This window comes from Agelaius tricolor, unplaced genomic scaffold (assembly GCF_023055355.1).
Source record: "Agelaius tricolor isolate 1412-34295 unplaced genomic scaffold, bAgeTri1.0.p SCAF_1, whole genome shotgun sequence".
Classification (NCBI taxonomy): domain Eukaryota; kingdom Metazoa; phylum Chordata; class Aves; order Passeriformes; family Icteridae; genus Agelaius; species Agelaius tricolor.
The window spans coordinates 88,531,662-88,559,222 of NW_027269261.1; the positions used below are offsets into that span (position 1 = coordinate 88,531,662).

At 35.5% G+C, this 27,561-nt stretch overlaps 1 protein-coding gene across 1 annotated transcript in view; it reads left to right on the forward strand.

Moving 5' to 3' along the window:
* Positions 1–27,037, forward strand: part of MCPH1 (microcephalin 1) — a 120,906-nt gene extending 93,869 nt beyond the window's left edge. The window contains exons 13-14 of the mRNA XM_071442217.1: positions 24,691–24,928; positions 26,777–27,037. Coding sequence (XP_071298318.1) covers positions 24,691–24,928; positions 26,777–26,832 — 294 coding nt within the window. The 3' untranslated portion in view covers positions 26,833–27,037. The remainder of the gene's footprint in view (positions 1–24,690; positions 24,929–26,776) is intronic.
* The last annotated feature ends 524 nt before the right edge of the window (positions 27,038–27,561 follow it).

Consider the following 27,561-nt stretch of genomic DNA (forward strand, 5'->3'; position numbering starts at 1 on the left):
CAATGAGAAAGTCCTTTTACTGGACTTTTATCTTAAGCTGTATTATTACTTGAGTAATTTCCCTCCACAGAAAATTCAAATCTTTAAAAATCTTTAATCTGTCTCACTAGAAATATATGTACAGGAAATTTGGAGATGACATTGGTGATGTCTATATTGTTTGAATATGCATCCACATTCAGGCTACAGCCAAAGTAACTTTTATTTAAAAATCAAATAGTTCAATCTTAGCTTATTAGCTGGAGGCTAAGCTTGATTATAGAACATCTTGCTTGTATTTTTATGCTCTGACGTGATTTTTATGTCAATATTTTTGGTCAAATCTGTGATCAAATTCTATTATAAATAACTAATAAAGCTTCATTTTTGGTTTTAAATTATACATTCTGATTTGTTACTGCTTCAGCATTGTGGCCTGAACCCTAATAGCAATGTCCAGTGAATAGCATTTGTCTTGAACATAAATAACTTTATTTCTAGTTCATCAAATTAGTGATCAGCTGATGTTCTTCTACTAATTTCTGCTTTTCTTTGCCTGCACACTCACTTGAGTATCATTTTTAGGAAGCAAAATCATTCAAATATTTACTAGATGATGTCCTGAAATGATGTCTCCTAAATCAGCCAGCTTAGAATATTTTCTTTTTGCATTAATGAAGATTGTACCTTGTGTAGGGTGTTAAGGTGCCCTTCTTTGATTAACTGCATATACCAGGTCAACCAAGATTTACTTGAGGAGTCAGAGAAATTTCTCTCTGTTAATCACAAGGAGACTCTTGGGTAACAAGTTCAGATGACAGCATCAGAAGTTAGTTGAAATGAATGTCATGAAACTTCTGGAAATAAGTGATGGTTATTCAAGATTTCGTATGTCTTTCATTGTCTCATCTTAAAGTGCTGTTGTTAGTATATTTTCAGCATTTTTTATTTTATTACAGTTATCTGACTATTGTATCCAAACTGTGTTGTTTTGCTGCTCTTCTCTTTAAGTAATGGATTCACTTGGACTGTGAAATGATTAAAAAAACCAGGTCAGTAAGAAATTAGCTCTAAATAGATTGATCACCCTGGAAACATAATTCTTTTACACTGTAGGCACATTTTGCAAGGCTAAGAGCACTATACCTTAGGTGAATGTCTGTTGAAATGTTTAAGCAGGGACTGTTCTGGACCCCCAGTGCAGCCCATGGTGAGGAAAGATGGACTAGCTATGGATTGAGTTTTCAGCCAGCTGGGAAGTATTCCAGGCAGGACTACAGCAGGCAGGGAAACTGTAGGGAGTCATGGCCTAAAATTTGTTTTAATTTCATACAGAGTTTAAAGATATATCTTCTGAAGTTAAGATCTATGAGACTGTAGAAAAGCCTCTCATGAGAAGCAATGGAATCCCTGTTGTATAAGTAATACAGATGGCAAAACACTGAAAAATGTAAAGGAAAATCCCATGCTGGCAGCAGTATGAATTAAGTGATTTAATAAGCTTTTTCATCTCTTCATTTCTCTCATCAAACCTCATCACTTTGATGAAAGAAAGAAAAATGTTTGTCTTGGACCTCCATGTGAAAAGTGCTTTTAGGAAAAAATATCCCTCTTCAGATGATAAAACTATAATTAATATAGTTGATATAATTCTTGCATTTTCTCACAGACATTAAATTAAACCTATCAGGCACAAGCTAATATTAATGCCTGCAAACTGTTAAGCACAATTATTCCAATATAAGCAAGCAGTGGGTTTAATATTGGAAATTGTTATGGTTTCAGATTTCTTTACAATATTGGGACAACTTAATTTTATATTATTAATTCCATCAATGACATGCAAAAGAACATAGTTATTCCAGTTGCTAAAAGCATGAGAGTGAGACAGTGCTTCATAGACTGTTATTGCCCACACAAAAACCTTCTTGGCTGAGAAGTTTGCAACAAGAAAAATTATTCTCAATTATCAATGGCTTGATTGCTGCTTTTGCTTTCATAATTTTTTTAAAAAGGAAACCTATTTAAACATATCATCTACAGTGAATTTTTTTTTTAAAAATGCATTTTATGGACATCATGAACCAAAAAAGCCACAAATTATACATCAAATTCAGATTGCTCTTCATTAACTTGTGATAGCTTAATTTTTCTACTTTCAAAACCTCCATTTTTCAACATTTATTTAATGTGAAGTGGGCTCCTTTGTATTCATATTTGTTTTTTACCTTGCTGGTTCTGCAATGGGGGCAGAAAATCTGTGCTCACTTAGCTCTGACCTAACTCTGCTGGCCCACAGTTTTAGGCTGCAGTACACCCAATAAAGAAAAATAACACATGCTTTTAAGATAGCTATTTCAATAAACTGATAGCCTCAAGGACCAAAAAAAAAAGTAATGCTTTAAAGGCAAACTGGGGGCTTCTCATTTAGAAGACTTTTCTAGTATCAGTCAGAACCTTTTTGTGATACATCTGTCATGGAAAATGATCAGAAGCTGTTGAAGTAAACAAAATGTGGGTCTGTTCTGCATTATTGTAATTCGCAGATGCCCTGTGCCTGCTTACAGAGGATGGCCCGAGGCTTTTAAAACTGTTAATGACATGAACAGTAGCCAAGAACTGTCTATATTTGAAATACAAGTGTATTTTTTAAATAAACCAGAATGTGTGAATCCTCACACAGTTGCCATTTGCATTAGATTTACACTGTGAGAATTTTTTTAAAAGATGCAGATTTCTCACCAAACATTCTGTGGACTAGTTAAACAATTGAAAGCATTTTCAAGAGTATTATCACTAGTTCAAATATTGGCATTTGTGGCTGGTCCAAATCAGGCTTTACAGTAAGTGAAACTTGGTTCCCTTTCATTGATTTCTCAATGTTCATTAATTCATTAAATGTTCATTCATCAAATTCCATCTCTTTTCTGGCTCTTCCACGTCAGAAGGAGGCACCTGTTTCCAAAAAAACTGAACTGGCAGATGGCTTAGTAAGTATTGCACCATATCACAGCTGGTGGAATGAAGTAATTTTAATGAACAGAAAACAAACAGAAATTAAAGTATTCAGAATTGGAAATAAGGAAGAGAGGATTTCTTATCTTGTCCTTTTCATTTTCTTCTTTTTTTTTTTCTAGTTAATATTCTTCTGTAGAGGTAGAGTTGTGAATCCTAAATCCTAAATACTAATTGTTGAAATTCAGGACAGTTTGGACTGTGTAACAGCTCTGTCCAGGGACATCAAATACACTGTAGCTGGTAGTGCATCTGCTGTAAATGAAGGTTTTATCCACTTATACATTGTGTCATTTTTCCAGTTTACCAGGCATCTGAAAATCAGCCTGGTTTCAATGAAAATATATAGTAAGCCATACTCCATATGCTTTTCATCTGAGACATAAGACTTGACTGTGTAATACTGGACATCCCCCATTCTGTGGGACATCTGCCAAGCTCAGCAGAAATAAAAGTTACAGGCAGTAGAATAAAACCAGAGGAATAAGTGATTACTAAATCCTTATTCTGTTTTTAATTTTTATATTCTGCTCCGGTCTCAGCTGTTAGAGTCAACTTTTAACAATGTCTCTGAACTGGAATTCCCATGTATTCTGTACTTTAAAATGCTTTGTGGTTAAAACTTTAAAATGTTTAATGTTCATAAATGAATGACAGATTTTCAGAGGTTCTCAGTGTAGACTTAGAGACTTTCAAAAATCCTAATATGTCTCCCTTTGCATCTTTAGGTAAGAATGTATCTCTGATCTACAAGCTTGGAAAAGCCTAAGAGGCTTTTAATACGTTCTGTGCATGAGTAGTTTAGGTTGTATTTGAAATGTAAACTGGAGCTGTTACAGATTTTCTCAAGAGTTTTGGGGTAAAAGATAAATCTTGCCTTGTGTTTGGGTGTTGCCAGTGATTATGTTACTCTGTCCTTTTGGTCTGTTATGTCCTAGATTATGAACTAATTAGATTAAGAAAGAAATGATAGCTTAAATTTAGGGGAAATAATTCTATTTCTCGTGGTTACAGAAGCATGAAAATGTTTCTCTGCAAAATGGCAGTAGAAGGCAACAAGTAAATAAAAAACATATTTTTTAGCATAATTTTGAAAGCCAGAATACTGGTTTCTGAATAGTTCAGTTAGCAGTCCCAGAAGTGTAAATTCTAAAGTCCTATTGTAAGACCTTCCTTTCACATTTCCAGAATATGAAAGTAAATACTGATAACATCTGCCTATTTGGCATCACTTTCAAGATGTTGTTTTCTTGTATCTATTTATAAATCTAATACTGTTCAACTCCTTTTTATTGGCATGTATGTGTTTATTGTACCTCTCAATACCTTGGATGCTGTAGAAAACTTCAAAGTAAATTAGAATTGAGTTCCTGTCTACAATACAATCCACAGTCACATACAGGTTTCACTTGCTAAAACTTACTGTGGTTGCAGGTAGAATTTTTATAATGTTCAGCTTAATGCATGTGGAGGATTTTTTAAGCACTTCAGCTGCCAGTCTAATGGAAAGAACCCTGAGATATTTATCTTCATTTATCATGCTTTCAGTTTTAGTATTAACTATGTTACAAGAGAGAGCATAAATCATCTACTTGGCATCTCACTTTTAAACCCAGGTTAAAAAGGTACTACCAGGCTATTACTTTCTGCAAGTTACATGCTGCTTTTGTAGTATTCTAGTCCTTCAGTGCTGTTTCTTTGTCTGTGTTACATCTGTGAAACTCAGAATAACCCCTGTATTCAAGATATTGCTAACAGACAAGAAAGGAAATTTTACATATTCAGGATGCATATGTAAATTACTATTTTTATTTAATAAAGATAGAATGTTGAGCCTGGCACTAATTTTATCCTTTATTACCAGTGAAGACATGAGAACTTGAAGTACATCCTGCTTCCATACCAGGGAAATTGGCTCAAAGTGGAAGGAGGAAGACATAGCATCATTTTTTGTGGAATCCGTCCTTTAAGTGTTAGTTCACAAAGACCTGCTGAGTCAAAAGGCCAATTTTATCTAAAATTTGTTTTTAAACATGTAGTGTACTCAGATGTACATAGCATACATGACAAAATAGCCAAGATAAAACAGCTCTAGAAACCTGTTGGACTTTATGGATTCATCTGATTGCTACTCAGGAGCCCATCCTGGGGAGGATACCCACCTACTTCTGTGCCTTCTCTGGCTGATATGCTTTATCTGTGCACATGACTATAATCTAGGAGCACATGGTTATGGTCTGTAATGACTTACAAATAACTTTAACACCCCAATTAGCTCCTAAAAAGAGCTCTGTTTTATCTACATAGCTAATTTTCCAGGATAAAAATCAGTTCTGTAATTCCTTTTTACCACTCTGTGGTCCTTGCTTATAGTACAATGACCTCATATATCTGACTAATAGAATCTTGCTGCCTTGGTACACTTTGGTCACAAAAACTTTTCACTTGTTATTTTGCCTGTAATTGTGATGTATTCTCTAGTTTCCTCTCTGCATTTGACTAGTTTGGACTAACATGGAAATGAAAAATGAGTGAATGTAAATTTTTTGCTAAAAGAAAGTTGTTGACAGCTTGTTCCAGTCCAGAATTTTCTCAGCACATAAACATAGACTACATTTCATAAAACAATGCTGCAGTTTTGTTTGTTTGCTTTGGGGTTGTTTTCCGAGTTTCTTGAAAAGATCTGATTCTTAAATGAAAAGAAACACTGGGATGTGTTTAGAAGGGCATAACAAAGTACCAGATGAGCAAGCAAAGACTGCAGTAAAGAAGCTGAAACTAGTATACAGGTAATAAGAACAGACCCAGGCCAATATTAATTGTGAGGAAGAACAGATGTTTCTATTGCTCTATTGATGTAGATTTGGTAAATTTCCATTTTGCTGCAATAGTAGCACATTATGTATGCATTACACATGCTTTTACATTATCATCTGAACTGTAATGCAATTCTAGAAATCAGCACTTGGGGAAACTGTGTTATCATTTAAAAACACAGTCAAAGTTTCACTTTGATCTTTTTTCCACGGTAGAAAAAAACAGTAAAGTTTATGTGCCTTTGTCTTTTCTCTTCTGGTGATGTTGCACTGTGATTGCGTTTGTCTGTATGATTCATTACAAGCTCACTGGCAGATGGTCACGTACACTTTGCAAAAGTGCTTGGTGCTAATAATCAGCTTTTAGCTTTAATATTCTTTTCCTACTGTAAGTAATGTATATTATCATAATGCCTAGAAATATCATGGTTGTTTTAGTCATCTAAATACCTTTATCCTTCAGTAAAAAAGGTTTCTCTGTACATGTTCAGTATTTTATGAGTGAAACCTACTGCATGTATGGATGATAGTGATAGAAAAATTAGAGTTCTGTCTTCCATATATGAACAAAATGGAAGAATGAGAGTTTCATAAGACCAGGGTGTGCTAGAAAACCTCCTGGCTCCTGCATATAATGATTTTTTGTTGGTTAAGCCATTGGAGCCCCACAGGGGTTATACAACTAAAGCTTCAGAAATCCTGCTTTGTCTTACTTGATCCTCACACTTGTTATGGTAGAAGGAGAGTGTTTATGTGTATTTTATTTGTTTATGTGTATTTTATTGCATAACAGTAAATCAGGCTTATATGCAGTGTTTATCTGTAATAGTTAAAATGCTGTCAGTCCAAAATACATTCCATTTATTTAAAAGGTGAACTTGTAAAGAACTACTTCTACGTAGCACAGAAGAATGTCTATATCAAGAACTGTTGTTTTATAAGAGGAAAAATGTGTTGAATTATGGGCTCTTATTATTATATTATCATTTATTTAACCGTAGTTCTAGATGGAATAGCTGAAGAAGCAAAAATATGGTGGATCTTTGTAGAGACCTTTTATAGCTATTATGTTGGGATGGGAAAGTTTTTGGTCTGGCAGTTTTAGTGGAGCTGTTGAGATGCTCTTGTTGTTTTGTTTTTTTTTATTATAGTTGTAGTACACTATATCCAGGCAATAAAATTAGTTACAAATCTGACTCCCTCAAAACACGGTGTTATGCAATGATTCCAGCAAAAGTGAATCTTATTTATTTAATTAAAATTCCCTTATTTTTAATAAATTCCTTGCTGTTTCTTCATTTAGTCATAAGCAAAAAGTTGTGCTGCAACTCTGTTCATGTTCCTGGGAGAGAATATGACACTGAAGTCCATGACAGTGTCTCTACAGGGTAGGATCATAGCCTACAGATCTGATATTTTTCTGAATGTATTTCTCCATTGCATCTTCTGAGAGCTTTAGAACGTACATTTTAGCTGATATAGCTTGTCTTCTCAGGCACTTTCGTAAGTGTGTCTAAGGTACAGTCTTAACTGCAGAATTCTGTCCTCCAAAACAGAGGCTGAAGTAATTCACAGTTAATATGAAGAAAATACTCCATGAATATGCATGAATATGTGCCAGATTTTGTCCTGCTAGTCTTAGTTTCCCTGATATAAGCATTTTAATAGTCTCCTTTGATTTCTAACTCCCATACCTTTGCTCCAACCACACAAACACCAAAAAAAATCAATTTTAAAATGTATTCATAAGATAGTTATCAAAATTCTATCATCAGCTGATTTACTTTGAAATTATGATTTTGACTTACTGTGCTTGTGAGTATATGGTTTTTATATATTAATATACTTCTCTACTTGTTCTTACTGTTTTGTGTTTTATTATGTGTTGATGATACAAGGTCTTCTGTTGTAGACCTTGGAGGTTTTCTCAAAGACAAGAAGTTCCACTGTCATGTTTTTCTATCGATGATTTATGTCTTGTGTATTGAAGTTATTTATCACAAGTATTTAAAAGATGGTCTAAATTCATAATTTTTAACAAGTATTATTTAATATTTGCCTGAAGTTGGTCCCAGAGGCTGCAATCAAAAAAGAGCCTTGCTTTGCTAGTCAGTAAATTACTATTACAAAGGTAATATTTCTTCATTATTTTCCACTAAACATGAAAGCAGACTTTGTATTTCATTACATTGTACAAATCCAAAACCAAGGATAGTGTCTTCACCAGGGACCTTTTGATCTTCAGAAGAATATTTCTGTCCCTTTTTTTCCCCAATCTGACTGAAAGGTCACACTTTACCCATATTTCGTTCTACCAGATTTATTTGTGGCCTTGAGGCTTTATCAAATGCATTTCAAGCAGGAAATTCTGGCAGTGATTCACATGAGAGGCTTTTACCTGTGGAGATGAGGCAGCCTGATTCTGCTCACCTTCAATAGTCTTTGCTGCATGTCATGCCTACTTTTAAATCTATTACAGAGAGAGAAGTCTAACAGCTGTATGTTTGCCTGAGGGACAGGAATTTTATGGGTAGTCTGAATTGGGTGGAATTTTGTTGGTTCTTTTAACAGTAACTATTCATTAGTATCTATGTTTTAAATTGAACATATGAGGACCATCCAGGGAAAAAGTATAAAAATTCTGTTTTGTACTAACTTTCTAAAATCAAAGAAAATACACATTTAAGAATTAGCTTTAAGGTATCCTCACTAACATGTTAAGACTGAAAAACTTGTCCCAAAATTTTAGTGATCTACCAAAAGTTTTGCCTAGCCTCAGAGATTCCTGCCTGAATCAAGGTACATTTTAAGTGCCTTGAAACAGCTGCAGTTTCAATACAAAGCAAGGCCAAACTCTAAAGATTTTATTGAGTATTATTACTGAAGTTCTGGGTTTAGTCTAACATGAAGGAGGTAGAGAACTATGACATTAATTAAGTTTTGCACTAAACTTTACTATGTGTAACTATATAGTTGAGTTGATTATGGCTTAGAAGAGAAACTGTAAAATATGAATGGCATAAATAATTGAAAGATCTGTTTGTCCCATCCCATTGGGTTTTTGGTTTGGCTAAGCTCACATTTATGAAACTAAAGATGTGCTTCTTGAAGCAGTACCATAGTGTGATCCCATAATTATTATTATTATTATTATTCTCTGTGATGTGGATTGGGCTGGTTGTTTCTTACTCATGTAGGAGATGCTGAAGGACACGTAGTGGTTCATCCGATATTAAAAGTAGGCAATATTTTTTCTTGGGTTTTTTGCTTCAGGTTTGTTTGTTGGTTTTGGGTTTTTGTTGGGGATTTGTTTGCTTGTGGGGTTTTTTTTTTCTAAAGGTTCATAGAATCATAAAATGGTTTGATTGGAAGAGGTCTTAAAGATCATCAAGCTGCAACCCACTCCACCATGGACAGGGACACCTTCCACTAGACCAGGCTGCTCAAAGTCCCATCTAGTCTGGCCTTGGACACTTCCAGGGATACATCCACAGCTTTGGGCAACCTGTTCCAGTGCTTGACCACCTCACAGTAAAGAATTTCTTCCTAATATCTAATCTAAGCCTACTCTCCATCATAAGGCCATTCTGCTTGTCCTGTCACTACATACCCTTGTAAAAAGTCTCTCTCCAGCCCTCTTGTAGCCCCTTTAAAGTACTGGAAGGTTGTTCTAGGGTCTCCCAGGAGTTTTCTCCTCTTCCAAGCTGAACAATCCCAACTTTCTCAGCCTGTCTTCGTAGAAGAGGCACTCCAGTCCTCTGGTCACCTTTGTGATCTCCTCTGGACTCGCTCCAAGAGTTCCATGCCCTTCTTATGCTGAGAACCCCAGAGCTGGATGCATCTCTCCAGGTGGAGTCTCAAGAGTGCAGAGCAGAGGGACAGAATCCCCTGCCTTGCCCTCCTGGTCACGCTGCTTCTGATGCAGCCCAGGATATGTTTGTCTCTCTGGGCTGCGAGTGCACACTGCCATCCAATCTCCTGTTGTGTGCTTTCCCCAAGAGCATCTCACCACTGCTGTAGGGCTGCTGGCTTCTTCTCAACAGCACTGCCAAGTCATTCTCCTTTTTGATGAGATCATTCCTCAAACATAGGGTTTTTCCAGGATTAACTGCACTATTTCTATTTTCATGCTACACTCAGAGGGTGTTGCAGACATTGTAGTGGTTATTTTTTCATCAGGAGTTTTCGGCATCCTCCACTGGCTTTAGCCATTTACAGTGGATGTTTTTTCTACTGCATTCCAGATTTGTCTAGAACACAACCCCAAGCATCTGACTGGGGTTTTAGCTTCATTTGCTGGAAGCCTTTGGTTTATAAGACAAAGAGGTAGTGCTCTCCACAAAGATACAATGTGCACATGGACTTATCCAAAATGACATTTGTTTGATTAATCATAACTCCTACTATAGTATCCTTTTAAGTTTGGGCTTCTGCCTGAGTGAATCAGCACTTCCAATTCTGTGGTTAAATAAATTTAGGAAAGAAACCACATATGTTGTAATATATAGGCTGTATTGTACTTAAGCAGACAGTTACATTAGGCAGGTCTGGTATTTACCTTTTCATGGGAATTTGTCTTTCTCATGGTTAATTGCAAATAAAGTAGACAGAGGTCAAAATGTGAAAATTATGGAAAGATGACATTGGAAAGGATTCTTATTGCTCTTATCTTATAGATCATGCTGATGACAACACAGGAACATTTCCACTTTAAAAAGGTTCAAACGATATGTTAAAGAATAGTATATTTAAAGTATTATGGTGTTCTAAAAATATTTTTAATTAGTTTACACAGGTGGTATTACATTTGTATGGCATTAGAGGAATTATTACCTTTAATAGCTTTCACAAGACACTATTAGTGGAAACCCTGCTACCCATGTTTTATCTCAGAGAACTGCATGCCATAATTAAGCGCACTTAAAAAGCCAAATTAAACTGAATGAACAAGTAACCAGTAAGGATGTTCTCTTGAGCATTCATTCTTACCATGATGAATGATGCTTGTTTTTCTCTTCTCTTTAATTAGAATGTTTCTACATTTGCCAAAGAAAATGTTGGAATGAGGACAAAAACTGAAATTATAGGAACAGGGTTTGATGTAATAGCTTATTTGTAAAGGAAACACAACTTGTTTGGTATTTTATTGAAACAGGAAGTTCAGAACCTCAGTACACACAAGCACAACAAATTCTCAGGTGCTAGTTGAGTCATCTGTTGTTGGAAGTAGCCTCATAGAAGGCTTCCCCTTGATTTAGTTTTAATCTTCAATTAACAAAGGAAAGGAAATTACATACAGATTTAGTTTTAGATTATGTGCAAAGCTCTCTGTTGCTTTTTAGCTGTCACCCTGCATGCTTTGTGACTTTATCATGCTGGCACTACCAAAGTGTGCCTCAGTGAATATATTCAGCTTTTAATGAACATAAAAAACCTGATGTATTCCTTTTATTTATAAAATAATATAAAACTTGCCTAGTCAAAGTATTTTGGTTTTTCCTTCTCTATCCATCTCATACCTGATTTCAGCTTTATTTCAAACTGGAGAGGTAATCAGCTATGATAAATTGTAATTGATTAAACTACTGTTTTAAGTTTAGTATGGAATTACTTAATTTTTAACTGTCATATTTGTTTGTAATATATAGCAGAGAATGTTATATAACATTCTCTGTTCTATAGCAGAGAAGACATGACAATGCCATGTAGTTTTGTTTAGCTGTGAAATCATTAAAAACCACTTTGGAGTTTATGTGTGTATCTTCTCAGAAGAAGACTTAGCCTTCCCCTCCCTTCTAAGTCTGTAGGACACTGGCCTCTCTTTAATAAGAAGGATTTATTGAATTCCCTCCAAATCCCATCATTACTCTTTCTCTGTTTAACCCCAGGAGTATTAGAGTGTTGTGCAGTGAGTCCTTGCCTCCATTAACAGTCTGAGCAATGATGGCTTTATGGCTCTCCCAGTATCAGTCCACAGCATAAGGACAAATGCATTGCACCTTAAACAGACACTTAAAAAATATTCCATGGGTAGCATTAGAACTACCATGCTAGCTCCTCAATTTTAAATTTAATAGAATTTTAAAATAAAATATACACATGATCCAGTGAGTGTGGAGGACATTTTTAAACTTTTTCTCTCATGCAGGACTAGCTAGATTATATTCTTTTTCTTCATTCTCTTAGTGTATATAGGTTAATATAGTAGGTGTGCAAGCAAACAGTTACCTTCATGAGAGTTTGCATTATTATAGGACTAAAGTTGTATTCCTGATAAACCCACCTTATTCCCATGGATTTTAGTGGGATTTATGGACTGGGCCAGAGCCAGGTATGATAAATATTTATTTACATACATTTACTAGAAAACTAGTGTGCAGGAGAGAAGCACTGAGCATTTGTATTTTATCTAAGCATTGAGCATTATTGAGCATTTGTATTTTATCTAAGATATCCAGATATGTGACAAGAAAATAACTACTGGTTTTCCTTGAAGACCGTGACTGTTTGTGCTTCAGGGTATTTATCTTGCATTTAAGCTCAAATCCCAGTTGCTCATATTTTATGGACAGTACTTGCTGAGTGTCCTTTGGTTTTCAAATTGGAACTGCTTGCATATGCAATGACAGCCTCTTGAAAAGGCTTTCTGCTTTCACTAAAGCAAAAGCACTTCAGGTAAAATCCAGATAGACTAGAAAGTGGTAGACACTCGATACTGCACCATTCTTAGACAAAGAACAGCAGGAATATAGGAAAGGAACTCAGAAAGGAGGACAGGGTCAGGAGTTTGACCCTACAAACTTTGCCCAGCTAGCATGAGAAATCACTGAGAGTCCACTACCATAATAAGTCTGCCTAGTTCTCCGTATTTAACTGCGTCACAACTGGCAAGCTCAAATTTAAAACAAACCCGAATTCCATGTGCAATTTACAAGAATATTTCCTTTTTTTTTTTTAAGGTTTTTAGAACATCACCATTAGATTTTCAGTAAACTTGTGGACTTTCTTGTGAATTGATTTTAGATCGTCACTTCAGATTAGCACTTCAATAGCTTCACCTTTAGTGTCATGCTTTCATTTTATCTTCATTAAGACAGTTCCTGCAAGAGCAAATGCAAATATCAAATAAGTCAAATTATTATTGTTCCATTATCTTTGTCACTGAAAAAAGTTAAATCAGAAATAAGTAATAAAAAAAGGGAAAAAAGCAGAAATGTTAAAATGTCAAAATCCCAAATGCATCTGAAATCCTAATCAGGAATAAGATTGTATTCCAAATAAGGTTTATGTTTCAAGCTTCTTATTTGCAGCAATAACATGTTAGACTTCTGTTTTCCTCCAGCATTTGATCAGGTTACTGAGACACTGTCTGGTCTGCCTCCTGTAGACTCTTGAGAAGAAAACAGTGGGGTGATCTGCTGCAAATGAGTTTGGTGTATTAGCTCACAAGTTTGTAAATGTCAATTCCTTAAACAGGTACTGGAAATGGTTACTTTTAGAAAAGCATCATTTGTTACCATGCACAGCTTATGACTGTGGTTTGTGAATTCATTTTTTTCATTTTATTAAAACAAATCCTTTTCAAATGCTTATCCTTAACTTGAGAAATAAGAGCAAAGACAATAAATTTAGTGTCAGGTACTCAGCTATTACCCTACCAACTATCATAGCTTTACACTTACTCTGTATTCACAACATAAATATTTCTCCCTCAGTTATTCAGAAGATAGTCCCAGCTTTCTGTCACGATATAGTCAAAGTTCTTATATTATTGTCATGCTAAAAAGTACAATCATTCATTAAAATAGTCTTCAAATAGAAATAGTTTGTCATGTCTTTTGTTTAGCACCTATGAAAAAAGTGGTCCTCTCCAAAAAACATTTCTTGAGTAATGATAATTTTAAAACATAATTGATAAAAACCACCTGGTCAAATATTTGAACACATAGGGGTTTTTTTGCTCTGTGTGTGCCAGCAACTCCACTTGCTACTTTTAATGCTGGAGGATTAAATGTCTCTGCTTTCCATTCTTCCTATGGGATCTTCCAACTTGTGACATAGATTAAGTGAAGAGGAGATGTTATTACACATAAAGAAGTATTCCTGCCAGGGAGTACTACTTAGGGAAGTTATAGAGGTAATCATGATAGCAGTTCTTTTGGGAGTTTCTGAAAGCAGCCCAAATCAGGTCAAGTTTTGCAGTGGGCAACATTCCACAGCAGTTGCACCATGTGTGATACCAGATAATCTGTTTGAGTGGGCTCATTTTTGTGATTCTCAGACAATTTTAAAGATTTTTGCTCTTGAATTTTGATGTAATTTCAACTGACCCTTTAGTTCATATTTTAAAAACCAAGAATTCCCTGCTAATTATCATTGTAGTGCATGTGTTTCCCTGTAAGTAGAGAGTTTGCATGGGACTTCTGAATGCAGTTCTCCAGGTTTCTGTTGTGCTTAGTCATTATGATGCATCTTTTTTATACAATTTAAGAAAAAAAATCTTTTAATTATACATCACATTTTTGTTAATATTTTGTTTGGTATGTTGTAATATATTGTGTGCTAAACAGAAACATTTTGCGGTTGTTTTGATGAGGGAATACTTTAGGCTTCCCTACTTAGTTTTTCCTCTGTTGATACAAAAGAAATTAAAATAAGACAGCAACTTTAAAAAAATCTAATTTGCTGATGCCTAAGTTTTTAAAGCCAAGTCCTTTTTTATTTGTTTCTCTGCAGCATATCAAAAAAGATTGAGAAGTCAATCCTCAGAAATTTGAAGGAAAACGAACTCACTGTGTTCAAGCTTTGACATATTTCATAAAGCTGTTGAAAACCTAAACATGAAAGCCAGATTTATGAGCTTTTTTAAAGTTATTTGTAGATTCCCAAGACGATTGTGTTCCCATCACTTACTGTAGCCTCTAAAACTCAAATGACGCTTAAAAATATTCATGTTTGGCACACACTGAGTTATTGCTGGGCGTTGCAATAGCATTCAGCTAAAACTGAAGAGTAGAGAGAAGAATTCTGAAGAAGTATTCTGTCTTCTTGTAAAACAATTCAGTCTGATGAGACACAGCAAAAGGACTCACATTTTCATATTTTAAAGATAAAACTGGCAATTATTTTAAATGTTAAGATTGCATTTATTATGGGTTCATACAACTGTTTGGGGAATGAGCCATTTGGGAACATCTGTGTAACCCCTCACATTTGCCAGGCTTTTCCTTTCAACAAGATTGCTCACTTTGTTATTACTGGAATAGAAAACTCTTTTATTTATCAAAGTATTATTCATCTGCACATTGCCAGGTATAGCAAATCTGTTGACAGCACTGGATTTATCATTTACTGTTAAAGGCAAATGGAAGGATTCCCCACTTCCCTAAGCCAACAAAACAAATGTCATTCTTGAAACTCACTGCACAATATCCTGTGCTGATTAAAAAAAAAAAAAAAAATTAGACTGTCCAAAATGATCCAATAGCTGAAAAGCCTAAGGTAGTTGTAATGACCTTATAATTTTGAATTTTTTTCTTTAATGCAAATACTGGGCTTCCATGCCTTGTGTCTTCATGATGTGTAGTATTTAACCATGGGGAGTATCAAGTTGCTCTCCATTAAGTGCAGCATGTTATTAGCTCATGGAATTTCTGTTTCAGTGTGGTCTCTCATTCCTGAAATATAGTTATCTGGAAATGTATTCTTTCAGTCTGTGAAAATGCAAGTGTTTACTCTTATATGATTAAACATTGCTATTTACTTCATTAATACTTCATTCCTTAAGCTACTCTGCTGAAATTAATAACATACTGGTCTCATGCACTGGTCTTCTTAAAACAAAAACCTGACAAACAATTTGCCTTATGTGGGTTGGGAGATTTCGGTAAGCCTCAAGGAGACCTTATATGAAATATGGGTAAATGGTTGCAATATGAGGGAATAAATGCCAAAGTGCAACTAATCTTCCTCCTTCTGTTGCTGTATAAGAATGAACTATGAGATACCAATATGGGCAAGTTGCAGCTGTTAAAAGACAGCCTACATTTAGCTGAGGTCATTATTTTTGTGCAGTTAATAAATCCATTTGAAAGAAGCATCCCATACCTATATCACTACCCCATTACATCTGCCAGAAGTGACTCCATGCTCTCTGGTGCCTGTGTCTAGGAGTCAGTGTTCCAGGCAACTGGAAAGGGATCTGCAGAGTGTGTGAGGAGTGAGTGATGAGAGCACCATGCACACCACACACACTTCGGGCTCTGGGCTCATTCCAGCCTGCCCCCTGAACTGAGCCCATCTTCTGAGCGTATTCCATCCAAATGGAGTACAGTGTGCCCTGATGGGTGCTCCACAGTGGGAGCTAAAAGTACGCTCTGTGAGAATGACTAACAGATTCATTTCAAAATTGCATTAAACTAGACCAGTAAAAATGTAAGTATCTTTTCGCCAAAGGTCCTGTGAGGATAGATCCATCAAGAATAGATCTTTGTCAGCTATGAGGAAAAACAGGTCCATCTATATAATACATAACTTTTAAAGTCACGACTGCTTGTCTAAATCAAATTATTTGGAGGTTAAGATTTTCTTGGTTTGCATATGGTCTCAACTGCCTTTGTTCAACTGTCAGTTGAATTAAGGGAAGAAACTTCCTGTTCTTATTTTGCTTGCTTTGTGTTTTTGGGACATATGGACTTGCATGCATCTACAAACTGTGTTAGGTGGAGAGTCCTACCAATAATACTAGATATAAAATGGTAGATTCAACATTGCTTACTTAGATCTCCTGCACAGAAGATCCATAAATGATCACATGAGCTCTCTGTCATAAACATAATGAAGCCACCACACCAGCACATGTGGGAACCATTGGCATAAAATGTACAACTGTTCCATCCATATACTCTGTTATCTAGGCTTTTGCTAAGCTACCAGGCTATAAAGTCCGATTAATCATGACCTAAAGTTAGTAGAACTGGAGATTCACTCTGTCAGTTCTTTAATTACTAATCTGTCTTCATCTCACGAGTTTTCTCACTTTCACCCTTGCAAATTTCCTCCCTCCCACCATCCCGCAGAACAGGGGAGCAAGCAGCTCTGTGGTGCTTAGCTGCCACCAGGGCTAAGCTACAACAGACTGGAATTAACCTTGAGAGATAGAAGAAATGGTCAGAAGTAAGTATGATGGAGTTCAGTAAAGACAACTGCAAAGGCAGAGAAATAATCACCTGCAGAGTGACAATGCAATAGTTGTGCCCAAAGAGCAACTCAACATTTTAGAGGATTTGAACCAATATATGTAACCTCTGTCATACTCCAATAAAAGAGGCAGGCATTCAAGGATGTGTTAACAGGAATGCTAAGCATAAAACACATGAATTGTTTGCAGTGTGCAGAGAGCAGTGGTGGGGCCTGAGCTGCAAAACCATGTCTAGTTTTGGGCACTGCACTTCAGGAAAGATGTGGGATCCATTGGCAAAAATCCAGGGGAGAGTAACAAAACTATCAGAGGTCTACAAAATATGACCCCAGTGCAAAGACTGAAGGAACTGTGTTTGTTTAGTCTAGAGACAGCTGACTGGAGACATGATAACTGCCTTCAAATATTTAAAGGTTGTTGCACAGAGGAAAAGAAGAAATTGTTCTCCATGTCCCTTGGCACTAGGACAAGAAATAATGGGCTGAAAATGCATCAGAGGCAATTTAGGTTATATAATTAAGGAAAGCTTTCTAAGTATGAGAGAAGATAAGCATTGGACTAGGTTGTGTATGGAGGTGGAAAATATCTATCTTCAAATTTTACAGGGATTCTTGGGGATTTGTCACATGTAGTACATGTAACCTTCATGGTATGCCAGTGGTGCAGGGCTCAGAGGTGTGTGTGCCACACTCATACACCACTTTGGCATGGGGCATGAAACAGGGCTGCTTTACTGATATTCTGGTGAAGAAAACCCTTCCCAATTATAATTTGCAGAATTTTGATTTAAATTTGCAATTGCAATTTGCATTCTTACCACTGCCTGGTAGTCACTTGAGTTCTCTTGAACTAAGATGAAATGGAAGGACAAGTTTTGAGGTATTTCAGAAGAAAAGTTTAAATTTCTAGTCCTGAAAAATCATTTCTTAGTTAGCTAATTTGTAATTAAAGGACTTCTTAATTTTAAAAATACTTAGTTTGTGTTGAAACCAAATGCAAATATATTTATTTCAGAATATTTTTGAAATTCTAAACAAGTAGTTAAAGTGACCCTATCTTACAATCTTATCAGAGTGTTTTTAAATTTTATATATATTGATAATACAGCTCCTTGATTTGCAAGTCATGGTTATTCTCAAAAGGGAAAAGACAATGTTTTACCCTGATTTGTTTTTTATTAATCTATGGTTGATTACATTGAATTATGTAGTTTTCAAAAATAGTACTATCTCTGGAAAACAAGGAAATTAAACTAAAAATAAGTTATTTTTTCTTTTCCTGCAAAAATTTGCTATGCCGGAAAAAAATGGTTCAGACATCTTCCAGTATAATTTTGAATATCCGCCAAACAGTAGATTTATTTGCCAAACATTTTCATACAGTATTCCCACTGGGACTCAGTCTTTCAGAGTATAAATTGGTGAAATTAACTTTTCTTATCAGTCTGTGGGATTTGAGAGAAGCACGGTTGTCTGCCAAAACGCAGTAGAAAGAAACAATATCAGCTGAATTGTCTGGATTGAAGCGTTCTTGCTTTTGCCCTTGCCTTGGCCAGGAAACTCTTATGTGAAGGAGTCTCAGAGGAGGGGAAGAAACTGTTTTGAATAACTTTCAGATAATACAGTTTTAACTGTATGCCATTTCTCCTTTTATTTTCCTTTTTATTTTCCAAGACCAGACATTGAAACTTTCTTTTTTCTAGACCAAATTTTCTACTCTATCTTCTTCCACCTCTGGCTCCTGGCTCAGAGCACTGGGTTTTCTACTGCAGAAACATATGGCCTGTTTGCCTGTACACAATCTCCATATGTGTGTGTGTGTGTGTGTGTGTGTGTGTGTGTGTGTGTGTGTGTGCTGGGGGGCTGATGTAGCCTTATCAAGCATTCAAAATGTTCTCAGTTCTGACTGTCTGAAGTCTTGACAGACAGGGAGCTTCTGTTTCAGCCAAAGGATATCAATAACCAATGAGAAAGCATTGTTTCAATAAACAGTAAGAGATAAAGATGCCATATTTGTAATTAATTTATATTGCATGAATGTTGCAAGTTGAGTTTTGCTCTGAGAATGAAAAACCTCACTAGCAATGTCGTGTCCAAGAGCGGAATGAGGTTCTGGGTGCTGTTGAGATGAAAGGATGGCAGTACATCCAGAACCATTTGGGGTCCTGCATCAGTGTTGTGCTCCATTAACTGACACAACATTCTTAAAAGCTGAGGATCTATTTTTTTGTCAAACTGCTTGCTGAAGGAAGTTGTTTCCAGGTCCTAACATGCTTTTCTCATGCCAGACATCACCAATTTATTTATCTAGTGCAGCATTTCAATGTAATTTTTTTCAGCTTTTAGTGAATACTATTTGAATTTTAGTATTCCCAACATGTTAAAAAAACTCAGACAAGTGCTAAAATAATTTTAAAAACCCAACAAACAAAAATGATAAGCTTTTAATTTAAGTTAAAAATGTATGGCACATGTTTTTCCTACAAAAATAGAGCTGCTATTTGTTGAGTTGCTTCTATCCTATTAAACTCGATATTTAGAAAGATGAAAAAGAAAGCATTTCTTCTTTGTCTTGCAGCAGTACTGCATTGTTAACATGAATCACTCCTTGATCCCTGTAGGGTCCTGCAGATTCTGCAAATTCCTCACTGCAGGATAACTGTACTTTCAGAAGTCTGCACACTGCAATATTCTCCTTTTCATCAGAAGCAGGCTGATGGTTCACTTGTGTGGGTGTAAGCCCTTGATCTCTGTGTATGTGGGGCTCCACATATGTGTTTTTCTTTTAAATTTTTACCAAAAGACAGTCTGAAAATATCACCTTGCAAGTTTAATGATTCCTAACAGGAATATAATTTTGATTTTGTTCCTCACAAGGGCTTCATAAAGAATTATAGCAACTGAAAATGTAAACATTACTTAAGACAGTATATTGATCCATACTGAAATAATGTGAATATAAAAATCTTAGAGCTTAATGTTTCCCCAGCAACATCAGTAAACTATATTAAATTAATATGCTATTTTATTTGTCTTTTATTGTTAAATTTGTACATTATCAAAACATAAACCTTGTGGGGTTTGGTGTTCATCCATTTTGTAGGGGTTTTGTCATTTAGTATTTGCAGAATAGTGAACTAATCCTTAACACTTCAACAGTCAGTTCTCTTTCTACTGAAAATAAGCAATAAATAAATTTTGATCATCAATTTCAAATGAAATAATACTTAGTCTTTGGATAGATATAAACCATAAAAGATACAATCTTCTCTCTTAAAACTTGTGTCTGCAATTTTATTTTTTGCTGTTTGTATTTAGTAGAATATATTAATTATTTTTGAAAGCAACAATCACCAAGATATTACAGCTTTCCATGTTCTCATAAATACTATATTAATTGCTTGAATATTAATTATAAAATAGATCATAAGGGGTTTTTTCAATTTATTAATGTTTAGTCAATAATTGAAATTAAGAATGAAGATTTATAATGCTTACATTGATTGTACAGTGCATGCACAAATTTTCAGACATGTGTAATCATCAAATATGGCTACATTATGTATATTTTTAAGTATACAGTACTCCACATTATCAATTCTAGGCTACAAATACCATTTTTATTAATTTTAATAAATCATAACCATACTCTTAATTTCATTTTTTGTGAAATATTATTATTCTAATAATAAATAATAAATAAATAATAATATAATAATAAATAATAATATAATAATGAATAATATTATTATTCTAATAATATAGTCTAATAATATTATTCTAATATTCAGACTGCACATTTCTTCATGTGCTATTTTCTGAAAATTGGACACTGAAAATTGAGTGCTATATAATAATATATATTATAATATATATTATATAATATATTATATATATATTATAATATATTATAAAAATTATATATATTATTATATATAATATATAATATATATTATATATTATATATATTATGTATTATATATATTATATATATTATATATATATACTAATAGGAAATTATCAGTTTCGTCGCTTAAAAATTTCAATGTGCATTCAAAATATTTATTTTCTTACATATTACATGAATTCAGGTATTATTCAGAGATAATACCTTTGTAGCACTTGATAGCTGTCTCCTATGGAGTTTGTGGAGTTTTGTGTTGGTTCTGGCACCTTGCCCAGCAGGAGGTATTCTCATACAGTCCTAGACAAAACTACAAAGTTTAGGAGTTTTTATATTATGTGCTCTTTTGGCTTGGGGGAATTGAAAATGAGTCACAGGTGGGACAATAGTTGGTGAAGTTTTTTTGTGATTTTTTTACTTTATAGCAAAGAAAGACTTTATTTATTTGTAATACATTCTCCTTAAGTTTTACTTCTGTCAGCAGTATTTTTTTTTCCATTGAAAACTTAGGTTCAAACAAACAACTACATTAATGGTACATTTATGAGAAAAGTATGCATGTAAAAGGTGTCTTCCTGCCATTCATCCAGCTAGTGAAAGGATGAGGTTTATGGTTAGAGTCTTTACCAAAAAGATTAAATAAATGGGTCAATAACACTTTGTTTTAGTGTTCATCTGCTAAAGAATACTATTGGAAATGAAAATCAGTGCTGTCTAATAGGCACTAACACAACTGTAACCAAAACTACTGACTTATAGATCCACAATTTGTGGAAATAGTTCCTTTTGGGATCTGATATTTTCCCAGGCTTGGTCTCTGCTAGAAGAATTATTTATTTATTTGTAAAAGTTTGTATGAAATGGGTATGGTTTCAAAGGACTGGGAGCACCCCTGGAGTGCTGCAAAGGCTTTGATGTTGTGAAGGCAGCTGAGTCAATTCAGGGGTAAGAGCTGGATTGTGCCCTCTGGTCCCCCTGCCAAAGCCTGTGTGGTCAGCTGGCTGCCCTTCAGCAGCTGGCCAGCAGTGCAGCTTCCAGGCCAGTGGGCCAGCAGGCAAAGTCAACCTTCCAACCTTCCAGACTCCTCTCTGAGCTCTGAATGTAAACGCTGGGGGTTTTTGCCTGTGTGGGCATCCAGTGTGCTTGAGCAAATGCAGGCACAGCTGATTGGGAATGTGGTGGTGCTGCTCCAGACAAAGGAAATGCAGAGGTGACAGTCCATGTTGAACCCTTCCTTTGATCCTGCTACTGGCATGTGCTGTGTTCTTAGCCTGTCCTCCTCTCAAATGCACTGGTAATGAACCCAGATGGAATTTTAAGCGCAGTTTAAGAAAACCTGCTCTATAGCACAGCAGCATTTCCCTTCTCTGGGTGCTCCTACTATGTACTGAATGCATAAATAAAGCATGCTAATTGTGCACATGAGCTGAGGTGAGTGCTGTTAGGTCCTTAAAATTTGGGTTTCCTGATTTTATGATTAGCTATGTACACATTTGCTTTAATATTAATTTCATCCAACAGTTGTTTCTATAGGACGATGTATCATATAAATGAGTTTTCATTACAATGGCAGCAAATAAATCCTTTCAGGGGAAATTTTTTAGGAAGCAGGAATACAATTAGCCCTTTTAAATAATATTCTCTAAAATATGCAGAAAATAGATTGCAACAATTTATATTTGTTATCTTCCATCTAACACAAGTCCTACTGCCTTCTTAAGATAAAAACTTACCGATTCTAATAATTTTTATCTTTAAAATCTTAGATTTTCAGGTTGGCAAAACCAGTGTGACTTTTTTCTTTTTTAGTTAAATCTAATCTATTGTAGATAAACTAGCACTATACTCTCTTTGGAATTGTGTTTTTTCTATCAGCTGCATCTGATTTGTGCCAAAAATTCCAAAGAGCTGTGTATCAGATGAACTAAGATGGCATTGCATTTGTCATGAGGCTGTTAAGAGGTTGATACAAAGAGATTGTTATTTTTCACTATAGTGTGTACTTTAATTTGTTGAAAGTGCTTACAACAAGCACTTTCATAGTTTCACAATAGCATATTTTTAAATGAAGATTAATGATTGCAATCCTAGTAATACCAAAATCACACTGCTCTGTACATCACAGATTGCAAAGTGGCTTATGTTCCTGACCTAGTCTCCTTTTAAGACAGTGATCATGGCCTCTAAGCCTCACAAGACCCATCACAAACGGTACTCTTAGAGAATCCCAAATTAGATACCATGTGTTAAAACAGTACAATTATTAATTTTCTGGTTTTGTTGACACCAAGATGCCCAGCAGACAGGCACTCCTAGAAGAGTGTTCTGCTCAGATGGAGGTAGGCAATACTCCACTGAGGCCAAATCCAGAGTGCAAGGCATCAGGTGCAGGAAGGGCCATCGGATATATTAAGTAAGTTTGGGTCCTCCAAAGTTTGCAATATAACTGCAACAATACTGTGATCAACAAAATTACTTAGCAGATATGAGACAGGATTAGGTGTGCTATGCCATTCCTAAATCTAAGTTTACAAAGGAATAGAAAATATAGGGTATTTCTTATCTTGTGATTGAGTCTTTTTGGTCTGGTTCATCCATAGCAGTCACTGTCCTTATACCTTAGTGAATTCAGAAAGCAAAGAATCAACCTAATTTTATTCTCAGGAGAGCAACCAAGAAATTAACAACCTAAGAAAGCTGAATTATTTATTGATGGCAGAGATCTCAAAATTCAGGTTGACACGGATTGACATGTCCCAGAACAGCAGAGGCCAGTGACACAGAGCCACTGAGCTGAAGCCTCGAGTTACCGTGGGTTTCAGGCTTTGCAGAATCTTCCTCCAGCTCATTGATCAGAAGTGCTAAGGCAATTCACTTGGACTTTTATCTGTGAACATGCCACAGAGCCATTTGGCTTTACAAACCCCTGCAAATCAGGTGGAGATTCTTACATTGGCTGCACGTTTGCCAAGCACATACATTATCACATAAGATTCTTAAGTGCCTATAGCTTCCCAGCATGTTTGTGTGTTGAGTGGAAGGAATCCACTCCACAGCTAATTTTTTCCACTGTTCCAGTTACACCTTCTCACATGATACAGTTTCATATTCAGATGTCTCATAAACCAGATATATGAAAAATGACCTTGCCTCCATGCTCATGTTGTCATCTGTATAAAAAATTCCAAGCATCACATAATATGAAACATTTCTTTTTGTTCCCATCTTGCAATTAACTCCAGTCTCATTATAAATTTTCCAAACTTTGATAAGCAATACAAAATCAGAGCTGTTACCTGCATTGCTCTGGCAGGTCAATGGCAGCCTCACACTAAGAAATACAACCTTTTTAAAAAATTTTGGTATGAAAATTTTATTTTGCATATCTTGGTGTTTATGCTTGCTATATGCACTGCTTTTATGCATATTACAGCTAAAGGAAATGGCTTTAATTGCTGCAACACTGTTCTGCCAGGTATATAATGAGAATAAAATTTGCCTTATATAGATCAAGCAGGTTTTTGCTATAATGATCAAATGTTACAAGCTGCACAGCATTCACAGAGAACTTCTTTTGGTTTGGGAATTGTATTGATCAAGTAGAGCAAATTCTTCATATATTTTACCCAAGAATTTCTGATAGACTTGAAAAAGTAAAGTTCATACTAATATATTTCCTTCTCTTTTTTTCTGAATTATGAAAAGCAAGGATTAGTTTTACTTTGAGTGGAAATGTAACACACTGGTTAATTAATTTTCTTGTTTCCTCAAATACAGATCTGCAGGCTTCAGCGTCATCTATCCACAGGAAAATACCAGCAGAATCTCTTTTCAAACCAGCCTGTCATGTTTGTATCTCCTACCAGTCAGCCACCCTGCAAAAAGCTAATTGAACTTATACAGCTGGCAGGAGGGAAAATATGTAAAGCCTTACGTCAGGCAAAAATCTGTATAGGAAAAAAACCAGGAAAGAAGTACAAGGAAATAATGTCTTTATCAGAAAAATGGATATTAGGTAAGACACCAAATTTCAACTTATATAAAATACTGCAGAATATGTATTTAAAAAGTTATCAAAAGTATTTCACTAAACTGAGGTTATGAAGGGAAGGAAATGGAACCAACTGCTACAGCTAGATTTTCAGGAAAGTTGTCTCTATGGTGAGATCTTTCTCTTACAACTAAGAGGGCTTTATGATGGTCCTGGTACTCACCATTTTAATTTTTCCTAGAACAAATATCATTCAAATATCTTCAAATGTATCTTTTGTATGATGGTTTCACTTAGAACAAACTAAATTATGGGAAAATGCTTACATGAGAATTGCTTTCTAAAACAGCATGTATTTCAACTTCAGATGCGGTTTTAACTGGTATAAATTGGCACAGTAACACTGAAATATAGTGACTGGCACCCTCTGATAAATTTTCCTGAATGCTGTGTTGTATGAAAGACAATTTTTGCAGTCTCCGTTTTACTTGCAAAAAGTTTCTTTTTAACACCTGCTGTTAAGTTTCTGAGTTCTTAGTCTATCATTTTTCCAACTCATTTGCCACCCATTCTGACAGACTCTAGTTTCAGCAAGAGTATTTCCCAAAAAGGGATCTTGTTTAGAAAAAAAAGCTCTAATTTATGTCATATGCTCTGTCAAACTTCTCTAGAAAGTGTCTCACTCATACCCTAGCAATAAATGCACCACAGGAGTTGATGTTATATGAGAGTAGCCAAGCAAGTCCTAATCTCTTGACCTCAAATACTGTCAGATCATAATGACTTAAAACCTGAATGAAAATACCATTAAAGAAGAAAGGAAAAGTGAGCCATAAGGGAAAAATTATCATCTAAATGCACATTTTATGTCATATTTACTTAAAGTATAAGATAAAATTGTGAAGATTGACAAGGGAGACATAAGAAGGTGGCATTATTTCTTGTACCTTTCTCCAGTTTCTCCAGGAAGACTTAGAGAGCAAGTGTGCAAAAAAAAAGTGAGCAGGTAATGAAACCAGAGGTTTATGCAGGACTAAAAATAAGAGTAAATTGAACACAAAAGTTTCCAATAGTAGTGCTCCAGATGGACAAATGCAATGATCTAAAGCAGTGTGTGATTCATGTGTCCCACTCTTCTACTGGTCTCATGGGGGTCTGCCTTATCCCAGATCTCATGAGCTCCCTGCAGCTGCACAAGCCACCTTCAGCCCATCAGTGGACTGAAGGAATTGCATAGCCAGCTGCTAACAAAAAGGACTCTAAATTTTTGTGCCATTTACAGATTTCTCAGTTCATTTTTGCAGTCTGATTTCTAATCTCTACATCCTGCTCATGAAGCATGGTCACACTCCAGCTACTGGGTTTTAATTCGTTTTGATGAATCATCCAATCTCAGAAAAAAGTATTTCTATCTGATGCTTTAAAGGAATTCTACAGAGTTTTGAAGCTCTGCCCCTTTCTCAGCAACTGCGTGCATAATAGTATGAACAGTGTCACCTATAAATTGCTGTCTTAAATAAACAAATCAGATCTGAAGGTGTTTCTAGTCTTTCACACTCAGCTGTTGCAATCCAGTTGGTTTGTGGCTATCTGCTTTCTGCTATTAGTACCAGCTGCCAATTAATTCACTCGAGGTTGACTGGAACAAAAAGCACATAGCTCAGTAATGCAGCACCCTTTTAAAACTTAAGTAAATGGTAAGTGCTTGCACTATTATCATTTGACTGTTCACATTTTTTTTCTCTCTGTGGGTTCTGAGCTCCACCAAACTGCTTTATACCAGAAACTGCTCTGAAGTACATTGTTGCTTTATCATCTGTTTCTTTTGCATTTTATTTTTAATAATCCTGGGGTTTTTTTAATTTATTTTAGATTCAATCACTCAGTATACAATATGTCCTATGGAAAACTACATTTTTCAGATGTGACCTAACTCAAGAGTTTCCATATGGTTGTAAGGAAACACGCCTAACTTGGATTCAACAAAGAAATAAGCTGTGAAGGAAATTCCAAAGAAAATGCAAGTCACAGACTTATAAATACAAAGGAACAATTTCTATATTTTTAATATTTGTGCCAGTGTTCATGTTGTGAAATTTTTAGGTTTTGAAATAAAGTATTTCCCTAATAAAAGTCATCTTCCTTTTGTTTATTTGTTGAAGACCTTTGGAACTAAACGCTGAAGGAATCACTATTCAGTGGGAGGGAGTGGAATTTTCTAGTCTTCAAGCAAGGTTGGTCATGTTGCAGTACAGCCAAAAGATGCACACTCAGCGTGGGTGAGTGTGCCTGAGCTGGGTCTGGTGCAGTTGGCAGGAGCTGTGATCCCAGCCAGATGCTGGGAATCCTGTTGGCTTTTCTAGTCCAAGTGCCTCTGCACTCACCTGAAGGGCCATGGTGCCACATCTCCATGATCATTGCTAGGTACAGTTCTTTGGTAAAAGGATAAAGTTGCCCATGGTGCTCAACTCACACCTGCTGGTGTAAACTTGCACTTCTAAACTGAGTTTTCAAAAGGAAGTGAAACTCAGTTATTATGCTCAGATGTGTAGTTAAGGTATTGTTTTATTTCAGTGTCTTTAATTGAATCTCAAAATGTGTTTACCTTACACCTAGGCTGAAACCACAGTTACTGACTGAGTTAAATGCATTTAGAC